General features: G+C 33.2%; 1 protein-coding gene across 44 annotated transcripts in view; it reads right to left on the reverse strand.

Moving 5' to 3' along the window:
- The window catches only part of LOC111045692 (Down syndrome cell adhesion molecule-like protein Dscam2), a 460,637-nt gene that overhangs the window by 156,283 nt on the left and 278,643 nt on the right, over window positions 1-25,711 (reverse strand). For 40 of the 44 annotated variants that reach the window (XM_039427609.1, XM_039427616.1, XM_039427618.1 and 37 more), the window contains 4 exons: window positions 13,181-13,362; window positions 10,466-10,723; window positions 5,730-5,874; window positions 3,836-4,098 (listed from right to left, as the gene is read on the reverse strand). In XM_039427609.1, the coding sequence (XP_039283543.1) occupies window positions 3,836-4,098; window positions 5,730-5,874; window positions 10,466-10,723; window positions 13,181-13,362 (848 nt within the window). Of the gene's footprint in view, window positions 1-3,835; window positions 4,099-5,729; window positions 5,875-10,465; window positions 10,724-13,180; window positions 13,363-17,178; window positions 17,300-21,111; window positions 21,165-22,629; window positions 22,699-24,604; window positions 24,627-25,711 lie in introns of those variants that run through there. The other 4 variants (XM_039427617.1, XM_039427640.1, XM_039427638.1 and 1 more) reach the window with 4 other exon arrangements.

A 25,711-nucleotide genomic window follows, 5' to 3' on the forward strand; every position in this document is an offset into this window, starting at 1 on the left:
GAAACATCTAAATTTAAAAATCTACTTTGTGAAAATAATTAAGGACTGAACATTTTGTGAAGTGAACAACCACAAGACTTAACCTATTTTGGACTATGTGTAACCTTATCTAAATTTGGGAGAGGAATAGCACAAGGTTACCTTATTTTTTCTCTCCCTATCATTTTAATGATGTACTTATTGTATGAATCAATAAATCAATCAATAAATAAAGTATATGAATGCTGACCATAGATTAATCTATAATCTATATCAAATTGAAGCTGCAAACGACAAAAAGTCACAGCCAATACGGCTTTTTGTCTGCTGGGAGTGAATCTATAATACAATAAAGGGAAGAATTAGCTTTTACATAGTTCAGACGTGATGATGCGTCATTCGTGAATTTCCTATCCCGTACATATGTAAAAGCTAATTCTTCCCTTTATTGTATTATAGATTCACTCCCAGCAGACAAAAAGCCGTATTGGCTGTGACTTTTTTGTCGTTTGCAGCTTCAATTTGATATAGATTATAGATTAATCTATGGTCAGCATTCATATACTTTATTTATTGATTGATTTATTGATTCATACAATAAGTACACCATTAAAATGATAGGGAGAGAAAAAATAAGGTAACCTTGTGCTATTCCTCTCCCAGATTTAGATAAGGTTACACATAGTCCAAATAGGTTAAGTCTTGTGGTTGTTCACTTCACAAAATGTTCAGTCCTTGATTATTATTTTCACAAAGTAGATTTTTAAATTCAGATGTTTCAAAACCAAACATGGAAGAAATGTTTCTTATTATTATCACTAAAATATTAACATATTAAAATAGCTATTTATGTATTAAGATCGAAATTGTTCGAGTCGGATCATTATAGTGCAAGGATTTAAGTTCCAAATTTCAAGTCATTCCGCAAATTGGGAGATGAGATATCGTGTACAGAGACGCACATACAATCATACACACACCACACACATACATACAGACCAATACCCAAAAACCACTTTTTTGTACTCAGAAACGTATAAAAATTTGGACCTTGAAACGTATAGAAATTTATAAATTGGGGTACCTTAATTTTTTTTCGGAAAGCAATACTTTCCTTACCTATGGTAATAGGGCAAGGAAAGTAAAAATTCCTCCCCAAGAGTTCGAATGTTGTTGTAGATAGACGTCCGTATATCTGCATATGTCTTGAATGCAGAAGTTTGAATTTTTCTCCGTATGTATTGTCTTCATAGTCAGTCTGCTGCTAGCTGGGTGCGTTCGACTTATTCAATCAATCAATTATTACTGTTGAAATAAAAACAATGTTGGACCCTACTTAACTCGAAGGTTGTTGAGTAGTATCATTTCAATTATTGTTGTACAGTGTTGCATTTGACACCAGATATGCTTTCTCGCGTGTGGGACGAGTTTGGCTACCGCGTAGATGTTTGCCGTGCAGCAGCCGGAGGCCACATTCAAAACTTGTAAGGTATTAAAAAACTTTGAAACTTCCTCTCTCCATTGGTATAATAAAGGTTGTCCATTTTGCATTTTTACTTTAATAAATACCAATTTTTGAAAATGGGTCCATCATTTAGAAAGACCCTGTAAAATAAAATACAGCAAATTGTACTAAAGTTGCAGAATATCAATCAATTTTCAATATTGGATCGTGAAGTTTTTGAAGGTTGATTTTTGTCTGAATATGAAAAACTTTGTTTATGATCTATGAGTCTGTCACACACTTTCTGCTTATATTTATAGCCTAATAATAACTAATGGATTAAATCATTTTATCTAATGAAGGGGTCGCTTTCTCGAAAGTTGTTTCAACTATTGGATCCGTTTTATCGATAAATGATGGCATCTATCATAATGTTTTTGGCAGCGGCATTGGCAACGCTGCTCTATCTTCTTCCACTGACATTATAACGTGGACCTCGCTATAGAATTTATTATATTTATCTAATGTATTTCATCATTTTATCTAATGAAGGGGTTGCTTTCTCGAAAGTTGTTTCAACTATTAAATACGTTTTACCTAACAGATACTGTCATAAATGAGTAGATACTGGAATTAAACAATATAGTATTGAATTTACTCTTATTTTTAGGGCTCCTGATTATTGAAACACCATAAAAAACTATCTAGTATCGACTGATTCATAGTCAATATTGTAGAACCGTTCCATAATTCAATAAAAACACACATATGTTGTCAAATTCTACACAGTATCATTACCGGTGTGGTCACGAAACCATGGTCGTGTACCGAATAAAACTGTGTAGAATTTGACAACATATGTGTGTTTTTATTCAACTATCTTGTAAGCTTTATTGTTGATTTCATTGCAACACTACTAGTTTCAACTACCGTATTCAATTGCCATCTTTATCGTGTATATTGAATGTCTGAAGACCGCTTGATATTTTAGCTCAATTTTGAGACCACCTTTCAAACATATTATCCCCCAGTTGCACGTACGTCGGTTAACGTTTAATCACGATAAAATGTACTTTAATCAAGATTAGCGCTAACCGATGCATTTGAGTTGTACAAAACAGAAATTTCAAGCGATAACGCCGATTTAACTAACCGGCGTAAACAAATTTTTATTCTGATTAGTTGGCAACATTTTAACGGCGATTATCTAAAATGAAGAAAATTTGGTTGCACAAAGATAAAAAAACGAAAAATAACGCCGGTTGAACTAATCAACGTAGAATATTTTCAACAGGCCATTCACGGGGAATTAAATCCAACTAACGCCGATTAGGTAGGCCTACCTACTGATAGATGTCTCACAATTAGTTGTTGGTAAAAAAACTACAAAATTCAAAGTATTAGATAAAAATATGCATGAATTTCATCAGTTAATAAAATAGAGAAGTGTATTTAGCTGATATTAGCATTCAAAATTCGATTCTGATTTTTGAGGTTAGTTTTCGATCTGGTTCGTCTGCAGATAGCACTTGACACTGGCGACAGACAGCACATTTTTATGGCGCATGCCTAATGAATGATCACCGCTTCAATAACAATATCGGGGGCCGAGCTTCGCTCTGGAGTACAAAAGCATAGAAAATTTATTACGAAAGAAGAAATTATAATAACATTCATACAGAAATGTTCTATCTAATTACAGTAAATTGAGATTAATTCCTAGAGGAATGCAAAAATTTCCCTCAGAAAGGCCCAGTTGCACAAAAGCCGGTTAAATTTTAATCCTGATTAACTTCACGTGAAAATAACCCGGCTTTTTTGCAACCGGCACTAAGTCCCTGATTGAATGATTACCGTACAAGAGTTCAACAGCTGAGTCATAATTTTGACACAATCCCACACACATGAACTCGCTCACTCACTTCCATCACCAACAGACGACGAAATAATTATTATCAGCTGTTTTTCCAACGACGTATTTATCCTTTTAATGTCCTTCAGCGAGTTTTCCCAGGGATGAGACCTAGTGCAATCGAATCTTTTTATTATAAACCTACTATGTTCTGAATTTCGTGAGAATCGTTAGAGCCGTTTTCGAGATCCGGTGAAATACAAACATCTAAACATACTAACAGAAGTTGCTCGTTTAATAGTATAGGATAAACTCAATTCTGTGCCATTTGTTCAGAATAATAACATCTGTCGGTTAAATTACAGTGTTACCGGATTGAGAAACCGTTAAAATCTTAGTTAGTTAACCGGAAAATTTAATCGGGATTAAAAACTAACCGATCTTTGTGGAACAGAAATGAATCCGTAAAACTAACGCTGATTTGTTAATCAGCTTTTATGTCAATATTTAACAGACGTACGTGCAACTGGCCCGTATTAAATGTATTAAACTGCACCCACCTCGTTCCCACACAATCGACTCGATCGGATACCCAGCAACCGGACAGGTGACAAACAGCGTCTCGCCGGCTACAATCATCTTCTTGTCAATGGGCCGCACGAACGGCAGTCCGTACACGTTCAGGCGAGCAGCGTGCTCGGCCGAGCCCACCTTAGACGAGGCGACACACCTGTACAGGCCGCCGTCGTTCGTCTGCACCGACGAGATGTTCAGGTGAGACACCACGTCGCCGTTCATCGTCACGTACTGGCCTACCTGCAGTCTGTGAAATGCAACATAAACAAACATTGGTTTCAAAAGAGACAATGAATATACAGATGCGAATATGACAAAAAATAAATATGAAAATAGGAATTGGACCTGAATATTGTACGAAATGTGATTGAATAAAGATTCGCATTGGTCACATACAAATGTTATTCACAATATGAGTATGAAATTATTCATGCCATGAACAAATAGCCTAAATAAACAGTTCAGTTCAAGACGTTTCAAGATGAACTCATGATCAAAAGTTGTAGAAAAATTAATAGTTGCTGAAGTGGGAAACGTTTTTTATAACGTAGAGGAACTCAAAATGGAATCCCCTACAATATCATAGAAGAAAGATATCTGATCTATATTCGAATACGTCAATAACCTAATTTCATCTTGAAATCAAAAATTAAGTAATTTGTTATAAGTCGAAATAAATAGGATTAGAATTTTGAATAAATAGTCAGAATTATTTATAATCAAACACAATATTGTATTGTCTTTTCGTTTTTCAAAACTACTATGTTTCATAATTATTATTAAACGAAAATCCAAATCAGATGCTGTAAATCACCCCAAAGACTTCTGCTACTGCAAATATTGACAACAGGGTTTATTTATTTAGCGTATGGCAGTATACACAACACATTTATGATCACAAAATTCGAAAAAAAAAGAAAACAATAGAAAATTCATATATAAAACGAATGAAAATATCTTAGTCACTTTTGACCTGGAAATTAGAGGCATGCTTCCAGGGTATTTAAGTAGGCTATTGATGCTGGTTTAGCCACCAGGAAATCTTCATGTGCACCCGTGTATGCTGATCTGGGACACTCCTCCACTATGTGTCTCACAGTCAACAGGGTTAAAACAACTAGATGGAAATTCGATGAGATCTACTATTCAAAAATTATTTGCCAGCCCGGGAATCGAACCCGGTACCTCCTAATTGCTGATCAGGTGTGCTTGCCCTTACCCTGTTGTCAATATTTTGCAGTAACAGATGTCTTCGGGGTGATTTACAGCATCTAATTTGGATTTTCGTTTAATAATAATAATTTATTAATAAGCATTTGAATAAATGCAATTTCTCATCAATTTTTATCCGTAGCTACTATGTTTCACTTTATTCTTTATACTTATGATAAACTTCTTTTATGTAGCACGTACTTTGTTAATAATATGTTTTCATAATAGAGCCTATAAATCTATAGTTTTTTTCTGAAAAATTTATTCCAATCTATAGGAATTAGAATAAACATTGTGTTTATGAAGAATATATTGTGTTTTTGAGTATAAAATAACAGGGATATGAAGTAATTCGATTCTATGAACAAACAACAACTCTAACATGTATCTGGTTTGTATATTCTATCAACTTCAGAACAAATTTATTTGACAAAAGTTTTAATACGAATAGTATGCAATAATGTACAAAACAAATAAATATACTAATAAGCAATTGCAATGTTCCTAGAAATCATATCTAGAATAGAAGAGAATAGAATATTTTATCCAACAATAATGCAGAACTCATCTGTACAGTCAATAGTCGAATCTCACAAGGTCAATCAATTTACTCACAACGTTATAATTTATTTTTTTATTTTAGAGACATCAAAAAGTTTGACTTACCTGTCACTATTGGAGAGTTTTCTGGCATCGAGTTCCCATGTGATTTCCGGGGTTGGATTTCCAGAGGCGACGCACTTCAAGAATACGGAGGGGCCTGGTTGCATCGTCTCCTCATTGAACGAGTGTCGGATTTGAGGAGGCTCGACTGTGGAAAGAAAATGCAAAATCAACACAATTTATTTAATTATTCTAGAAAGTTTTCATTTAAGACGACAGCAGGTAACCCTATATCTGTCTCACTTTTTGAAAAAAAATTGCACTAGAAACAGAGATGTTGTTGAATTTTCTTATATTAAAATTATGTGAAACTGACAACATCTATTTCATTCTCCCTTACATAGTTTTCTTATTCAATTGTTGTTGTACGGTAGTTGTGAAGGAGACAAATATGATGTAAGTTGTTTCCTTAAATAAAAAAAAGCGTTATGAAAGTTTTATGAAAGCCTTATGTGTGAGATTACATTGGATGCGTGTATGTACAAGTGTACGCTTGATTATGCATAACCAAGCGCGGAGATGAGAAACAAACTATTGAAAGAGAAAAAGGAACACTCACACTGAACGCATAAACGTACTGGTTGTAAACAGTTACACACCGTTCGACTTGACTCATTTAAATTATATAAATTGAACTTATTATAATCGATTTTTTCAATGACACAATAGAATGAAAAATTTCACTACCTTTTCAAAGAATTTGAACATCGAAAAAACAGTTTTATTTCGTCACATCCTTATTTATAAAAATGTGGATGTGACAAAATAAATCTGTGTTTTTTCAATTATGGAAAAACTCCAAAATATCAATTCTCATTCAATGAATTTGAACGTATTCTCGTTCATATTCACGCTATTTCACTTCAAATTCTTCAAATTAACTTTCTGAACACCAGAATGTCGAGTCGCCAAGAGACGTGCGACTGGAGTATCCTATAAGTTCAAAAAGGGGAGTCCGGTTCCACAAGTTGTCAAACTATCAATCCGATAACTGAAAACTTCAATAAATAAAGTGAGGTTCGGATTTGAGGAGGCTCGACTGTGGAAAGAAAATGCAAAATCAACACAATTTATTTAATTATTCTAGAAAGTTTTCATTTAAGACGACAGCAGGTAACCCTATATCTGTCTCACTTTTTGAAAAAAAATTGCACTAGAAACAGAGATGTTGTTGAATTTTCTTATATTAAAATTATGTGAAACTGACAACATCTATTTCATTCTCCCTTACATAGTTTTCTTATTCAATTGTTGTTGTACGGTAGTTGTGAAGGAGACAAATATGATGTAAGTTGTTTCCTTAAATAAAAAAAAGCGTTATGAAAGTTTTATGAAAGCCTTATGTGTGAGATTACATTGGATGCGTGTATGTACAAGTGTACGCTTGATTATGCATAACCAAGCGCGGAGATGAGAAACAAACTATTGAAAGAGAAAAAGGAACACTCACACTGAACGCATAAACGTACTGGTTGTAAACAGTTACACACCGTTCGACTTGACTCATTTAAATTATATAAATTGAACTTATTATAATCGATTTTTTCAATGACACAATAGAATGAAAAATTTCACTACCTTTTCAAAGAATTTGAACATCGAAAAAACAGTTTTATTTCGTCACATCCTTATTTATAAAAATGTGGATGTGACAAAATAAATCTGTGTTTTTTCAATTATGGAAAAACTCCAAAATATCAATTCTCATTCAATGAATTTGAACGTATTCTCGTTCATATTCACGCTATTTCACTTCAAATTCTTTAACTTCACTTTCTGAACACCAGAATGTCGAGTCGCCAAGAGACGTGCGACTGGAGTATCCTATAAGTTCAAAAAGGGGAGTCCGGTTCCACAAGTTGTCAAACTATCAATCCGATAACTGAAAACTTCAATAAATAAAGTGAGGTTAGGATTTGATGTGAAATAGCGTGAATACTGAATATGAAAGAAAACACGTTCGAATTTGTTGAAAAGGTAGTAAAAATTCTATTAAAATGAGCCTATTATACAATTTCAAATAACTCTAGTTGAAAGGTCAGGAAAACTGTTACTCGTGACTGGAGAAGTGCCTTAGTGACTATCTTTAAGCTACGTTTACACCAAAGTTACAACAAAATGTTTATTTTTCCGTCTTTATAGATCCTATTAGATTGAACGGAGCTTGACAAACACATATGTTCATCATGTGTATGATAAGTTATGTTGAATCTAATGGAATCTATAAGGACGGAAAAATAAACATTTTGTTAATAGCTCTGGTGTAAACGCAGCTTAAGAATACTTTGTTCTAGTACTTAATTAGTATCTGGTTCTCACTGGTAGAGTTAGTGGTCGATTAACTGGCATACTAACTCTACCGAGCTAACTCTACTCTACTTACTTGGTCGAGTAACTGTTCTCACTAAAATAATTAAGAATAGTAGGTTGAAAAAAGTGTGATGTCTAGTGAACAGAACTAACCTTAAAATGTTAACACTTGAACACTTATTAACAATTTAATAAATTAATACTTTTTAATAAATAACAATACTTCTTCAATTTGATAGACTACGGCACGACTCTACTCTACTAACTCGAGACTGTTTTCATTAGCATAGTAGTGGTAGAGTAGAGTGACAAGCGGTAGTGGGGGAAAGCAAGTGGTAGAGTACTATCCCACGGTGCTATACCACTCCAATCTACTAAAACTAGTACTCTACCATGAATTTTCATTGGGAGAGTTCACAAGATAGTTAGTACTTGCCCAGGGAACTCTACCACAAACTCTACTAATGAAAACCAGGTTTAAGGCTGGCCACTAAGAACAAGACAAGCATGATGAAGATGAGTGCACAAACAAGTTCAACACACTTTTCCTGTTGTTAGTGGTCACCCATAGAGTACTTTTTTGTCATAACCGACTCAATTGCAGCTGTTTTCCATGCATTAAATAAAGCCGGTAAACAGTTGTTTGCAAAACAAGAAAACCTTTGATTTTCATTACAGCATACTATCATAGAGAAACGATAGCATATGTAGATATCCCATGGTATAGGGCTTTTATGTCGCAACTTTTACTGTTATCCCATGCCGAAAGTTCACTTAGTTCTCTCCCATGAAGCTGTGTGACGCTGGTAGTCTCTCAAATTGTGCCGTTCATACACTCTCACCCCAACAAAACAGTAAAAATTTACAATAATCGACAGTAATCGGCTTGAGATAACAGTAAAAGTTGCGACATAAATTCCCTATACCATGGGATATCTACTTACGCTAATGTTTCTCTATGATACTAAACTGTAAAGAGATCATATGTTTTCTTTACAGTCGAGTATGTTTCCCAGTTCCGAATAATATAGGAACATTCAAACAGCTGCCTTCAGCGCTCCATGTAAGAGTTTTGTCAACTACAACCACAAAATTCCTTATTCCAAAATAGTTCGCATAATGACCTACGGGTAGCAGTATAGTCTTCACTTGGTAACAACAATTTAAACTTTTTTGTCAAGAACTTTAGTGAGAATATTAATATTACTTTCTTTACCGCATGATCAGAAAACATCTGAATATGTTTCTTATCCCAATCAAACTGATTCAGATTCAAATTCCTAACAGTGTCTCAGTGTGTGCTTCATTCAGCCTTCTAGAAAATAGATTTAGGAGACACTGTCCACTAAGTCCTAATAACATCTGAGTAATAAATATAATAACTCAAATAATTTAAGAACTCATCTAAGAAGTTTCAAGTTATAAAAAATAATCTGAAATTTTATGATGTAGGCCTTTATTATTATATTTGAGCTTGATGGGTCTGTCTGTTATGAACTAGGCGCTACGGGCTGGGTCATGTTCATAAAATGCAGTAACTCGAGCATCAGCAGGTAATGGTTTCTGTTTCTCAGCAATATTATTCTTTCTCAGATAAATATGACAAAAAAGTTGGTATACGGGCGAAAGTTTTACGTGACAACGACTTTGAGTGGTAAAATAATTTTAATGTGAATATTCATTCCTATAGTAGGAAGAAGGATGAAATAATAGTAACAATTTAAAACATTTATTTATACAAAGAATTATATTTAAAACATTAATTTATACAAAGAATCTATCACTGAATTTCATATTAACAAAATTTTATTTTTACCTTCACACATCCTCAACAAAATCACTCTGTCTCTCTCGCTCTTAGGCGGGCTAACTGTGCTCGATTCAATTTTTTACATAGCAAGTCGCGCTCATTTTTTCAAGTTAAACAAATTTTTATTGGCTGAGAAACGATTTATACTACTTTTGTGATTGAAAACTACCACAACATTGTGATTACTACAACATAACCTATTCACTTATACCTATTATACTTACACTTATTCTTATACCTATTCACTTATCTTATTCACATAACCTATTCACTAAGTAGTGGCGCAGTCGCAGGAGATTGCTCCGTTTCACTCTCTCTCCAGGTGAATGCCTTCGGGTTGTTGTTGCTGCTGCGAGCGTTGCTCGCCACTGCTCCTATTCGTGCTCTTTCCAGACGACCTTGAAACGAAACGAACGCTCTCACTCGCTCTCATTGTGAGCGCATAACGTGGGAACGTAACGCAGTTTCTTGAAGTGTCACCCGGCAAACCAATTTATAAGACGTTGTCACGTCAAAAATATTGTACGTAACTAGTACGGTAACGTATTTACCGTATTCGTATGATAATCTACATCTACTAGTACGGTAACGTATTTACCGTATTCGTATGATAACTTACATCGTCCACCAAGCTTCAGCTCGGCGCTAGCCTGGGCGCTCTCCTGTTCGTTCCTGACGAAGCACTGATACATGCCCTTGTCCTCCTTGCGCACCGACTCAATCCTCAGCACCGACTCCTCGTGACCGGCAATGGATTTGCCGTCCTTCAACCAGGACACCGTCTTCACCGGGTTACCCTCGTAGTTGCAGCGAAAGATGGCCGGCCGACCGAAGTCTACCGTCTGCGTCGTCGGTTCCACGCCGGCTGCTAGCGGGGCTACGCAAGTCAGAGAAAATTTCGGTTGAATAGGGTTTACATTAGTCAAGTTTACTTGATTCGAATGCAAGTGAACGTTTTTAGAAAAACTTTCAAGTAATAGTTCACCTTACTTTTCAAGTGAAACTTTTCTTCAAAGTTTGAGTAAAGATGCATTCTCACTGGTGCGGCTGGAACGATAATAATAATTAGGCTAGGCGCACACCAGTTAGTCAAGACAAGATAAGACATGTTTAGTCACAATACTTCACATTGTTGCTTTTGACGCAACTCAAACTGATTAGTCATTGCAATTAGACATGTCTTCATAAGCAACTATGTGAAGTATTGTGACTAAATGTGACTAAAAAATGTTTAGTCTTGTCTTGACTAACCGGTGTACGCCCAGCCTTATTGTTGAATGATAATCATTGAAAAATGACCATTGTCTTCAATGGCACCGTTGTCACTGACTACAATCGCTGACTGCAATCGTACGGGTCTGCTTCTAGAGTAGTCATACTCGCAATCCTTGGACGGTTTTTCATTGAGATTAGTTTCCTGTGATTGGATTATAATATGTGATTTAGTTTGAAGACTTCTAGAGGAAGTCCTTACACTTTTTGCTATTATAAAAAACTACTAGCAGATGGAAAAACTACAGTCATCAATTGTTTTTTACTTTCCTTGCCCTATTACCATAGGTAAGGAAAGTATTGCTTTCCAAAAAAAATTAAGGTACCCTAATTTCATGTTTTCTATACGTTTCAAGGTCCACTGAGTCCAAAAAAATGATTTTTGGGTGTTGGTCTGTGTGTGTGTATGTGTGTGTGTGTGTGTGTGTGTGTGTGTGTGTGTGTGTGTATGTGTGTGTGTGTGTGTATGTGTGTGTGTGTATGTGTGTATGTCTGTGAACACGATAACTCCATTCCTAATTAACCGATTGACTTGAAATTTTAAACTTAAGGTCCTCATACCATGAGGATCCGACAATAAGAAATTCAATAAAATCCAATCCAAGATGGCGGAAAAAATGGCGGATAATTACTAAAAATCCATGTTTTTCACGGTTTTCTCGAAAACGGCTCTAACGATTTTCTTCAAATTTATACCACGGATAGCTATTTATAAGCCCTATCAACTGACATGAGTCTCATTTCTGAGAAAATTTCAGGAGCTCCGTAATATTCTTGAGAAAAATGGCGGGTAATGACTAAAAATCCATGTTTTTCACGGTTTTCTCGAAAACGGCTCTAACGATTTCCTTCAAATTTATACCATGGATAGCTATTTATAAGCCCTATCAACTGGCATGAGTCTCATTTCTGGGAAAATTTCAGGAGCTCCGTAATATTCTTGAGAAAAATGGCGGATAATGACTAAAAATCCATGTTTTTCACCGTTTTCTCGAAAACGGCTCTAACGATTTTCTTCAAATTCATACCATGGATAGATATTCATAAGCACTATCAACTGGCATGAGTCTCATTTCTGGGAAAATTCCATGAGCTCCGTAATATTCTTGAGAAAAATGGCGGATAATGACTAAAAAACTATATGTATAACAGACTGATTGTATTGTAAATTTCACTTTATCAAGTATTCCACTTGAGGGAACATAATAGATTGTTAAGTGCCGTTTTCACAGTGCCAGTTTCAATGAAATATCAATTTTATCTGGATTGAATCAAATGTACCTAGAATAAAATGTACTTGGAATCCTATTATATTAAGCGAGCAATTTCTGTATTTATATATCTGGTTATTCTTACATCTGGTTATTCTTATATCTGGTTATTTTTATATCTGGTTATTTATGTTCAAAGGATCTCGAAAACGGCTCTAACGATTTTCACGAAATTTGGAACATAGTAGGTTTATGATATAAAGATTCGATTGCTCTAGATCTCATCCTTGAGAAAACTTGCTGAACGACATTAAAAGGATAATTCATCCTTGGCTGAAACAGCTGTGGATAGTAAAAAAGTATGTGAAAAAAACAAAATATCGCATCCCCGAAATTCATAAAATGACGTATAGCCAGCTGTGAAATATAAACACGATCATTTTAGAGAAATAGCCTCTATCTATAGTAGGCTATGGTTCTGTTTATCATTAAATAAAAATAACGAGCGAAGCTCGGTGCCCCGATATTGTATTCTAGGTACATTCTACTGTCTTGTTTTCATTATATGGTTCATTGAAAGATTAAACCAACAGCTGATCCAAATGAGTTAAAGCTTTCCCTGTGCAAACGGTCCTAAGTCACAAGAAGAAGGTTCAAATTGCCGCGGTGAAATAGCAGACGACCTTTCTCTCGTGACTGGACCATTTATCGTGATATTAACTACGGTATCTATAAATCTATGAGAAAATTGAAAAAAAAACTTTCTATTCGAAGGTTTTCAATTTCAATTTATAGAATAAATCCGTGCCGTAAACAATACATTTAAATGAAAATCTCGCAAATACACTCACCAGTCACAGTCAGAACAGTCTCCACACTCTCTCCGCCGACAGAGTTGTTGACGACACACAGGTACTTGCCCGAGTCCTCGACCTTGGCCTCGCGGATGATGAGTGTGCCCGACACCTGCTTCACGCGGTCATCCATCACGACGGCCTGTTTGCGCGACGAGCCGTCCAGGAACTTGTACCATCTGAAACACACCAAATACACTCCGTTACTAACAATGTCACTGCAAATGTCACTACTATCATTGGGCTATTTTGCGGTATGTTATAGTGAGTTCCACGTTATAATGGAAGTATTTGACTAACTATTATTAAACGAAAATCCCAATTAAATGCTGTAACTTTTTGTGTAGTTGAGAAGTTGATATTGTGGTAATTATTCATATTAAATGAAAAATACTAAGAAATTATCAAAAAACCACAGATTTATTGATACTTAGAAAGACCGGTTTCGGTTATTACACCATTGCCAATCTCTGATAAACTAAAACTAAATACAAGAGCAGCAGAATTTATACTAGTAGGCGAGTACTGCTATTGGTCAAGGGCATGAATGCCTGCCATTGGCCCAGCTAGACAGTCTCCTCCCACTCAACGGTGTCACAAAAAAAACGGCTTAAGCAACAGACTAGCCATGACAACAAAATTTACTTTCAGTACAAAATAAGAACCAAGAAAACAAGTGAAAGATAATAAAACAAATATATGAATGGAAAAACTATTGACTAATGTATGCTTACAATGTTATGATAAAACTAAATTTGTAGTGTTGTATTGGTTGAAATGAATCTGGTCATTTGAACTATACTGGGAATTTTCCTTAATCTAAATGGGGAATCAAACTTTGCAGAACATTCAATAACAAATAATCACAAGTTCACAGTTGAGGAGAATGTTGAGTTTCTGCATGTTAAAAACAAAGGCAGATCTTTGAATATTCTAGAGACTTTAGAAATAACAAGAGTAATTAAGGAAAATTCCCAATATAGTTTAAATGACCAGATTGACAGTGTAAATCAGAGATTGACAATGGTGTAATAACCGAAACCGGTCTTTCTAAGTATCAATAAATCTGTGGTTTTTTGACAACTTCTTAGTCTTCTTCATTCAAATGCTGTAAATCACCCCGAAGACTTCTGCTACTGCAAATATTGGTAACAGGGTAAACAGCAACATGGAAATTCTGTGCCACTATACAAAAGTTATCGAATTTCCATCTAGCTGTTTACCCTGTTGTCAATATTTGCAGTAGAAGAAGTCTTCGGGGTGATTTACAGAATTCAATTGGGATTTTCGTTCAATAATAATTATTCATTAACTAGCATTTGAACAAATGCAACTTCCAATTTATTTCCATCTGTATTTGACTAACATTAGTGTTGCTATCCTTATCTATCACTCGAACAATACCTTAAACTGCATATTCTCTATCATCTTCTTATTTTCATCTCTCTAGTTGTCTACCACCATTCTACTCTCTTCTCCCCACTAACTCATGATCAAGTATTAATATTAGTTTTCTCTGTTTCTTTCCATTTTTCACGTTATAATGACAGTACTTGATCAAAATTGTTGTTGTCTAACATTCGACAAAGCAGATAGCGCTATCCTATTCTACCTCCCCAATGTTGCCACATCGATTTTTAACAATATAGAAATTATAAATGACAGAATTTTGTTGCTTGGAGACTCATTCAAGTCTGAACGTGTGTGTGTGTGTGCGTGTGTGTGTGTATGTGTGTATGTGTGTATGTGTGTATGTGTGTGTGTGTGTGTGTGTGTGTGTGTGTGTGTGTGTGTGGTGTGTGTGTGTGTGTGTGTGTGTATGTGTGGATGACAGAGAGAGATTAGATTTATTCATTCAAAGTTAAAATTATCAAGATAATCAATCACAAATCACAGCATTTTTTTGTTATCACAAGAATAGATTTTTGATAGACATATTTTTTATTCAAAGACATATTCACTTATTTTAGCAGCAGTCACAGAATATATTGTGATAGTAGGAGAAAAATACACTACAGTCTATCTGCCAGAACTGTTTCTCTCCTTGATCCAAACAGTTGACTCAAATTTTAAATTATCATTAATTTTGATTTCGTAAATTATTGGAAATTAGGTTTTACTTATAATGGTTGTGAATATTACAGGTAATTTGACATATTTTGGCTTGGAACGTTTAAGATCGAGAAAATGAGATTGAAATCTCGATATTTGAACAATGGAAAGTGATAGAATACTTTAAGACGTAAACAGGCTAGGGATTTTAAATGAAATGTATTTCTGGCGCAAAATAACCAATGATAGTCTAATAAAACAACATTTAGTACATCAGCACAGAATAGAAATGTTTGGCTCAATGATGTGAAATAATTCAAGGCTTATAAAGAATATTGGGAATGTGTTGCAATTATGCAATTAATATGGAAAAGCTACTTATAATTAATAATTATTATCAAACAAAATTTCAAATTAAATGCTGTAATCAACCCCGAAGACTTCTGCTACTGCGAATATTAATATATACCCCTGACAACAGGGTAAACAGCTAGATGGTAATTCGATGAGCGCTACTATTCATAAATTATTTGTCAGCTCGGGACATAGAATTTATAATTCTACTTGGAATTATAAAAATTATAATTATTTTGAAGCTCGGACAATTTTTTAATTGTTGAATTCATTTATGAACAAAAATTTTAATTGACATTATTATCCATTCATGGAGCCGAACATTTATGACAAATTCCAGACTATGAGATGCTACCTTGAGTGTAAATCATAGATGACTTGCTATTATATGAGTAAAAATTTTGATTAGATTATAATTTCAAGCTAAATTTGAAAAAGTAGCTTGGTGATACTTTGATTTCTGCTCATTTAAGTACCATGTAAATTGTTTTCTCATTTTCAATAGTTTTATTTTTCAACAGTCTCACAAGATTCCTAAGAATTGTAATAATTTTCAATTAAAATTTCAATTTCAATGTTCAATTTAAAATTGACCAGTACTAATTTCACTATATTGGAATTCTCAACGTTGAATTATGTTATATATTGGAGGATAGAACAATGAGCAATAATTAGAATATTGGTAGATACATTGGTTTAATATAGGTCTACACAATGAATAAGTTTCTTCATGATCATAATAGAATTCTTAAAATAATCATTGCATCTCCAGTAAAGAAAGCAATCGTATAGAAAACAGCAGACACTTTTAGAATTAAGCTATACGATTAAAATTTATTAGGGCTACTCTTAAGGGCTACTCTTTAATAAAAATGAAAATTAGAAATCTAAGTAGGTACCCTTTTAAAATTGTTCAATCACTTCTCAAAATATGATTGAACAATTTTAAAAGGGTAATTAGATTTCTAATTTTTATTTATAGATTAAAATTTAGTTTAGAGAAACTATCAAGGCAGGAAGGTAGCATCTCATATAATTAACATCAAACAGTATTCATTAACAGCTTGAATTTTTTCCTGTATTGCGAATTTCTACACAGGTTTCAAGTGACAGTACAAAGATTTAGATTACACTTCGAGAATTAACAATTTTATAAGAAAGGATATCTCTACTTACCTGTTCTCGTAGGGGAGCAGTGGGACTTAATCTTTAGACATACTTTTGAAATACAATAATAAGCTCATAATTTCTTTAAATATGAATTCACATCTTCATATCATACTGCAATTAGAAATTTTTAATGATATGGTTAGTGATAAGATGAATGAAGATAAATAAGCTATACAAACCTTGAAATTTTGGAAACCAAAGAAGCCTATAAAATCTATGTTGGAATCATAATAAGAATTTCATAGAAAAAGAATACTTACCTCATGATATAATTGTTTTCATATACATAATCAATAATTCCAAGATGCACAGAATAATAATTAGTTTAACGTTATCGATATTATTGACAACATGTTGAGAGATGTCTTCCTAAGTTTTTTTTCACTCATCCTAGGTGAACTCAAAATTCTAAAACTTGCCTGAAAAATGGAACAGGATATCCTTGACTAAGGCATAGTAAGGCGAAGGGACTTCCACCTTTGAACGTCTTTTCATTCAGACGACCCTCTGATAGTTTAGGAGCTACACTGCTTGTGGGTTCTGAAGTGAATTTTAAATTTTTAAATAAAATAAAAGTTAAATTTCAGACAGGTTTAAAGTTTCACTAGCACTCTGTTACAAGTAGCTATGAAAGTTGGGGTGACTTCTTGCTGCCAGGAATCATATTAATTATTCAGAATTGAAGGATTTAATGAATAAATAGAATCGGATGAAATATTGAATGATTGGAGGAATTATCTTAGTGGATACAATACACAGTAGGCCTAATAGTCCAGGAATTCATTATCTAGCGGAACTGAAAATTATTTTTGTTCACGGTACCTACTAGACTCAATCAAATACAATTTTCTACATAATATGTCAATAATTACTACATAATAATTCTTAATTAATGATATAAGAATGTAATCATTCTATTATATTCAGTTTTTAATCAAATCAAATTCAAAATTTCTAGTTTATTTATTTCTGGACTGAAAAGTGTACTCAAATCAATTCAAGTGGATAGCATAACCTAACATTTTTATTCATTCATAACTCTACCTTCATTGTATTATCATTCATCCCATCATTATCATCTAGGATTGAAATACTTCTAGAAAGTCGCCTTTGTAAAATAATAAATAAATATAAAGCAATCTATCGATATTTCTAGTTCATTGGAAATATTGGAAGTGGTAGCATGTTGAAAAAAATAGTTGAAATTCACTAACCACTGTTTAACTGCTTAAACTTCATTTTGATAACTTCTTCATTGTATACTAACATAAGCTAATCTCTAGCTGGAAAATTGACAAAATATTAAAATTATTATCACTGAATCCTACCTTCAATCTTTTGGAAATTTAAAATCACCAATTACCTAAAAAACGGCCCTGGAAATCCTTGTCCAGGGCACAAAATGGTGGCTGTTTTGCCACTCACAACCTGATTACCTTCAAACATCAATTTCGAAACCCGTGGCACTATTTTCCCCACAGGTTCTGCAATAGAATGTTGGTCACAAATTGCAAATTATAAGATGGGAATTCAAATTTGCTATTGCTTTGAAAAATTAGAGGTATTTTATTTTGTTGAATTATTTATGAATATTGAAAGTGTATTGATTCAAAAGGGAATGCCCGATTGATTTTTCAATGTTTGAAATGTAATGTTTTTTGTGCTAGAAAAAGTAGTCTATGTTACAAGATTTGGAAACTGAAAATCATTGTGGAATCTATCAACTGAAAATAGAATGAAAAAGTAAGAAACGATACCATGTTATTAATTAATGAACCTACCATTTTCACACGAACATTCTCATAAAAACTTGCCGAAATATAACGTTTTTTGAGCTAGAATAAGTAGTAGTAGCATAAGTCACAAATTTTGAAACCAGAAAAAACTGTGGAATTTATCAACCAAATATAAATGGGGAAGTAAATAACCTACCATTTTTACATGCACATTTTCAAATTATATGATTTATGAATGATAAATTTTCAAATTTCATCAACCTTTAAGAATGTTTCTAGGATTACATTGCGACACCATGGATAAAATGTGTTATTCATGTTCATGAATGAATCTTTATTCTTAGCAGGCTTGCTTTATTCGCATCATTAGGAATATTTTATGAATATCACAAGCTCTAAAAGTGTTTTAAAATTGTTAGTGAATCATTACATTATATGGTTCAATCGTTCAAGGCGTTAATATTATAAATCTATAGGTGCGTACAGATAACGCGACGCGAACATGAGCAATTCACTTTTAATCAGCTGATTATATCTGTATTTTTACAGAAATGGTAAGATACAGATATAAAAAACTTGGCATCAGCTGATTAAAAGTGAATCTCTCATGTTCGCGGCGCGTAAATCTGTACGCACCTTAAATTTGAAAAGGGGTGTGTATGTGTACCGTTGGAATTTAAAAGAATGATAATTAAATATTCAACATATTGTCCAATAAAGGTAAGTGATCGAATCTTTTGATGGGAAAGCATTGTTTAAAATCATTATCTACTGCCAGGAATCATTATTTGAAAAAATATAAACAGTAAATTTCAACCCTTGAAAAAACCGGGTAATTTTCTAGCCCACCCAAAAAATTAAAGAAATCATTCAGCTACGAAATTTAAAAAAATACAAGAATCAGATTTGAAAACCAATATTCTCTCTCAATCAACGATTTACCTAAAAAATGGCGCCGGAAATCCTTGTCCAGGACACAAAATGGTGGCTGATTTTCCAGCCACAACCAGATTACCTTCAAACCTCTCTTTTGAAACCCTCGGAACTATTTTTCCCACAGGCTCTGCAAATTAATTACAGCTTATTGCAAATATAACACGAATGAATACCATACGTTCTTATGGGGTTATTCACACATTGCAGTCTGCCAATGTATGAACTCTCCCATAAGATCCAATAGTATTCTCTTTAACTGTTTCAGATAATACGTTACTTACCAATCAGAAAAATCAGGATGCTATTGAGTCAAAATTTTATGATTATTGAGAGTGTATCTAGTTGATGGAATGAGAAGAGCCCGGTTAAAAAATGTATAGAAATATTGTAATTATAAGGTACCTTAATATTGAAATTATATCTAAATAATGGAATTATACCGGAATCTTGGAATTTTACCTGAATACTATAATTTTACCTGAATACTATAATTTTACCTGAATATTGGAATTGGGTATCCAGTCACATCACAGATGATAATGGCTGAAGAGCCTTGTCTTGTTTCTTTGACGATGCTACCAGCAATTTTCATACCAGTAAACTTTGGTGGAATGTTGTTAGTTGGTTCTGTCAATAGAATTTATCAAGTAACAAACTTTTTTCATCAAATATTAGTCGTCCATTATCACTCTAAAAATTGAATGGATGGGAATCCCCCTGCTGCCGTAGTATCATAAACATATTGTGCTCAACTTTTTCTTTATAGGACTACCGTACTACAATAATTATTGGTGTAATTATTAAAATTATTGAAATTTGAAAAAATAATAGTACAGGCTAAGCTTAGTTTTCCTCTTTCTTATTATGCTATCTATTATTAAGGATCATTGTACTATAATAAACTATAAATTAATGTGAAACTAAAATTATAGTAATCCAAATTTATCATAATTTTAGTTTTACATTACTTTATAGTTTATTCATGTACAGTGCTATTTTGTTTTACACGACTATGGGTCTTGTTAGACTGAGTGGGAATTATCATCTTATATAAATAAAACGTACCTAATAATATTGTATTGATTGACTGATTGTGATCTACTACATGAGTCGAGACATGTTATGGATAGATACAATATAAAAGGTGTCTACTTGATGATTTCTATTCTATTTCAAATATTGTAAATGTATGATAAGTTTATTGTCTGTATGAACTGTTTCATGAACTACTGGAATATTTTACTGGATTAAAAGAGACAACAGAGGAATGAAAGTTGTATCATCCGATATAAATAAAGGTGAAAAAAGGTGTAAGTTATCGTATGTGAATGGGGAAGAGTTTCTAGAATCAGATAGAAGTAATATGGAAAGAAAAACGAAAATTTACTTGAGAGATTGCAAAAAAGTAATAATTTATCTAATATCATGAAGAGTAAACAAAACATAACCTATTTTTGGACAACTTCTATCTAAATTTGGGAAAGGAACAGTTTTGGGCTTTAAGCCTGTTGTTCCTTTCCCAATCATTCATAGTTGAGTCTATCATATTGTATCTATCAATATAATAATAAATGAAAAAAATGACTAATAATTATTCTATTGTACTAAACTGAAGTATTTTGTACAAACTTGTAATTTTATGACAAAATAAATTGAATTGAAAACAGTAACATATTGTACCTGAATATTGGAATGGGATAACCAGTGACATCACACATTACAATAGCCGAAGATCCCTGCTTATTTTCCTGAATAATAAATACTTCCTGTAGTTTTCCTTCCAGCTGAACGAGGTGGAATGTTATTGGTGGGCTCTGCCAAGAAAATTTATTGAAAATCATGAACATTGGTAGAATTAAATGATCAATGTTCTACTTGATCATAGAAGACCAAACAATGGGAGGTACAGTACTCTGCTGCCATATAGAATAAGTCTCATATGAAAAAATGAATGTTTGGTTGAAATAAAAACGTAGTGCAAGAAATAATTATAAATAATAATATAAATCTGAGTACCGTTTCAAATTATTTTATCACGACATGTTTCGGGTACTAAAATTCACTCGAAAATGGCATTAGTAGCCAAAACATGTCGTGATAAAATAATTTAAAATGGTACTCAGATTTATATTTCTATTTATGTTAGAAGTATCCCTAAAGAAAAAAGACTAGTGCAAGAAATGTATTTGAGAGCATTTCCTGGATATCAGTTGCAACTATATACGCGTACATTATTATATAATAAGTTAACTTAAGATTTGCACAGGACAATGGGATTGTTAACCGAAATATATAAAGCATTTTAAATTTTTAACATTTTTTAATAGATAAAAAATGTTTTTGTGTAGTTTTTTTGAGAAGTAAACATGTTGTTTTTGTGTTGGAGTACAAAGTGTTTTATTATAATAATATGAGAAGGGTATCTACTATATTTTTTATCGTATCATTATACTTGATTTATCATTATCTTTATCAAATTTATCATATTATTTATCATTATTTGATATGATGTGTGGGCACAGAACGGAATAGACGGTACCTTAGATTGTGAAAATTTATTTCTATTTATAAATAAATTTTATTTTCAAACAAATTCTAAAACCTGTCTGGACGTATGGAATTCAGCTTTGGGGCTGCTCTAGAACTTCTAACATCAATCAGATTCAAACATTCCAAAACAAAGTACTGCGGAACATGGTGAATGCGCCCTGGTACATAAGGAACAGCGATTTGCACCGAGATCTGCACATACCCTATGTGACCAGTGAAATAAGACGATTGGCAGCCCATCATGAGTCACGTCTTCATCAACACGACAACAACGAAGTCATCCAACTACTAGACAGCACTGAACTCACAAGGAGGTTGAAGAGAACAAAGCCCTTCGAGTTGGTGTAGTGCTAGTGAAGTGAAAAAAGTATATTGAATAAAAGTGTAGTGAAAGAATTAAAGTGGTGAAATTATAGATTGGAACTGTAGGCTTCACTGGAAGACTTTAGCAATAAAAATTAATTTAGGATAAGAAATAAGAGAACAAAATTAATGGTTAGTCCTAGTGACTATAGTTTTAATAGCAATAACAATAAAATAAAGAAATTGTAAGACCGTTTATCAATAAAGTGAATAATCTTGACACTTAAAAACTGTCCTTTGCATGAGGAATATGAGGAAGTACTTATAATGAATATTAAAATTTACCTGAATATTGGAATAGGATATCCAGTGACATCACACATGACTATGGCAGAAAATCCTTGCTTGTTGACCTGAACAATGCTACCTGCAATTTTCTTGCCAGCTGATCTGGGAGGGATATTATTGGTGGGTTCTGTCAAGAAAATTCATCACAAAATTCATGGAGATTTTTACGTAATGAAAGAAAATAACCTTCGAAGTTACAACTCAATTATAACTTTGAACCTGCAATGAGTGAAGAGTTCCCTGCTGCCTTAGGCTAGGTGCACACCAGTTAGTCAAGACAAGACATGATCAGACACGTTTAGTCACAATACTTCACATTGTTGCTTATGACGCAACTCACACTGATTAGTCATTGCAATTAGACAAGTCTTCATAAGCAACTATGAGAAGTATTGTGACTGAACGTGTCTTGTCTTGTCTAACTAGTGTGCGTCTAGCCTTATACGGATGTGAAAAATGTTGAAATAGTCTTGGGTAGATTTTAAAGTATGGAATATTTCTCAACCTGGATCTCTTGGTTCTAGTAGAGTTTAAAATAGTTAATATATTTATTAGTATTTTTCAAATCAGTCAGAGGAAATAGAATATTTTTACAATAGTTATATCACTAATAATCAACTGATTAACTTGCAATTTTGCATATACATTCTTAATTCACCGAAGATGGTTATAGGCCTAGTTTCAATTCTTCAAGAATCCAGTACAACAAGATTCAAATTGGACCCTTGCGGAGCACAGGTTATTATATTCTGAATCAGAGGTACTATCAGTTTTCCTGTCAATCTATTGAGAGATACTACTTCATATTGGTTGTCAAAAACCAATTAGAAATCTAAGGTATCAAAAAAACTGTGGTTTTTGACATTTCTTAGTATTTTTATTCAATATTTGATTAAATTGATAAATTTACTAGTTTTTTGTCATTGTGAGAATGAAATTTAATGTTTCTACAATGATTTTTACAAATTTATTATAAATCAGATGGACTTTTTTAAGGGCTAATATTTGGGTTGTAATATTTTATGGGCTTAATATTTTTTAAGCTTCGAATAATCTTGGAAAAGCTCTCACTTGTTTATTCTTAAGTCTAGTTTATCTGAAACACTTCTCAACCATTATATTTTGGGAGAAATGATAGAAAATATTTTTTCAGTTTATTTATTTTTGTGAAACTTCACTGAAAACCCCAACTTCAAAACACTAATTGATAGTAACAGATTCTATACAATTCCAACAACTCTAATCAATAAAGAATTCAAATTTTCATTTTAGTTTCCTATTAATAATCTAAATGCAACTATAATAAGTTATAACTATTATACCTGAATATTGGAATGGGGTAGCCAGTGACGTCACACATGACGATTGCCGAAGTACCTCGTTTGGTTTCTTTAATAATGCTTCCGGTGGTTTTAGTTCCGGCGAAGCGGGGTGCTATATTATTTGTGGGTTCTGTCGAGAAAATGCAAGAGTAAAAGGAAAATATTTTCTTAGTTCACTAGAAAAAATCATGGGAATGATGGAAGATTTGGAAGATGCCTATAATGATGTTGGAAAAAGTCATAAAAGCCCCTGCTGCCGTATTTCATCAAAAGATAAGTTTTTCTAGATTGAAATAAAAACACAGATAAATATTGTCAAATTATACAGTTTTATTTGGTACAGGATCATGGTTTCGTGACCACACGGGTCACATTTTCAAGCTGACAATAAAACTGTAGAATTTGACAATATGTGAGTGTTTTATTTCATTATGGAACGGTTCTAAAACATTGACAGTGACTCAGTCTAATTTTTCTAGATTAATAAGATATTGATAAAATCAAAATTGTCACCTATTTTTAGACAGGTTCCTTTATACCTGACCTACTAGTCAAGATCCATGTAAATGTTATATGTTTGTTGATCAATGAAACATGTTCTATTCTAAAAAGGACAAACAAAATTGTACTTTTAGATTATTTTTCCATACCTGAATATGGGAATCGGATACGCAGTAACATCGCATAGCAAAACAGCTCCCGTTTTTTTCTTTACATTCGTGGTACAGACTTCCTTTCATCTTTTGCCCGGCGAATCTCGGAGGAATGTTGTTGGTAGGCTCTGAGAGCAATATAGTAATAGTATATTACACAAAATACTGAGTAGCCTACTCAGAATATATCGCTCTATAGATATACGCGGGAATGTAACGGTGAAAATGTTGTTTGAGTTCGAGTTCTACTCAGAAAAAATAGTACAGATTCTAGAAAATTGACAGCATTATTCATTTTATAAATTAATCATGAACCTATGAAGGATTCACAAAGAGAAGCATATTTGAATGTTGGGACTTGGGAATGGTAGTCTATAAATAGTGTTATTCCGTGTACTTGGATATTGATTAGATTGCTTTATTCAAAACATTTGTCGAATTCTGGAGTATTGACAGAATTTATTCAATCTATAAATTCATAAAGGCCTACCACTGAACAGCTAGAAGCCTTTTTTAAATGTTAAGAATATTAATGATGTCAGATCTTGGATCCACATTCTATAGAACTTACAAACTTCGGTCTGCTAGCACCGCCTGGTCTTGGGTTCGAATCCCGCCGATGGCATGGCCGTATGATCATCTCATCAATTCACCAACGCACTTCCCATTACCCACGCACAAGTGAAAGACTAATGTGGGCATCATCCGCGAAAAAAATTTGATTTCAAATTTATGAATTTATTTCATATAAGTAACAGACAACTTTATCAATAGTATGAGAGTATTTATAAATTCAGACTATAGAGTTTGACGACTTTCTATTGACATCGAAAGCATTATTTAATCCATCAATGAATCCTATATATTCAAAGTAAGAGAAACTATGAATTTTGAGAATTAATTATTGAATAAAAAAAAATTATTCATGGTTTACATTCCTGGAATAGAAGATATGAGCAACGATGGCTAATGGAATAATTTTTCAAAATTTGGCAACTTTGGATTTAATACAAGCAACAAACACCTGAAATGATACAAACACCTAGACCTGAACCAACAAAAACTTTATCCAAACAACAAAATTTCAATCGCATTTATCCTGTA

Source organism: Nilaparvata lugens, chromosome 5 (genome assembly GCF_014356525.2).
Source record: "Nilaparvata lugens isolate BPH chromosome 5, ASM1435652v1, whole genome shotgun sequence".
In the NCBI taxonomy this organism is placed as follows: Eukaryota; Metazoa; Arthropoda; class Insecta; order Hemiptera; family Delphacidae; genus Nilaparvata; species Nilaparvata lugens.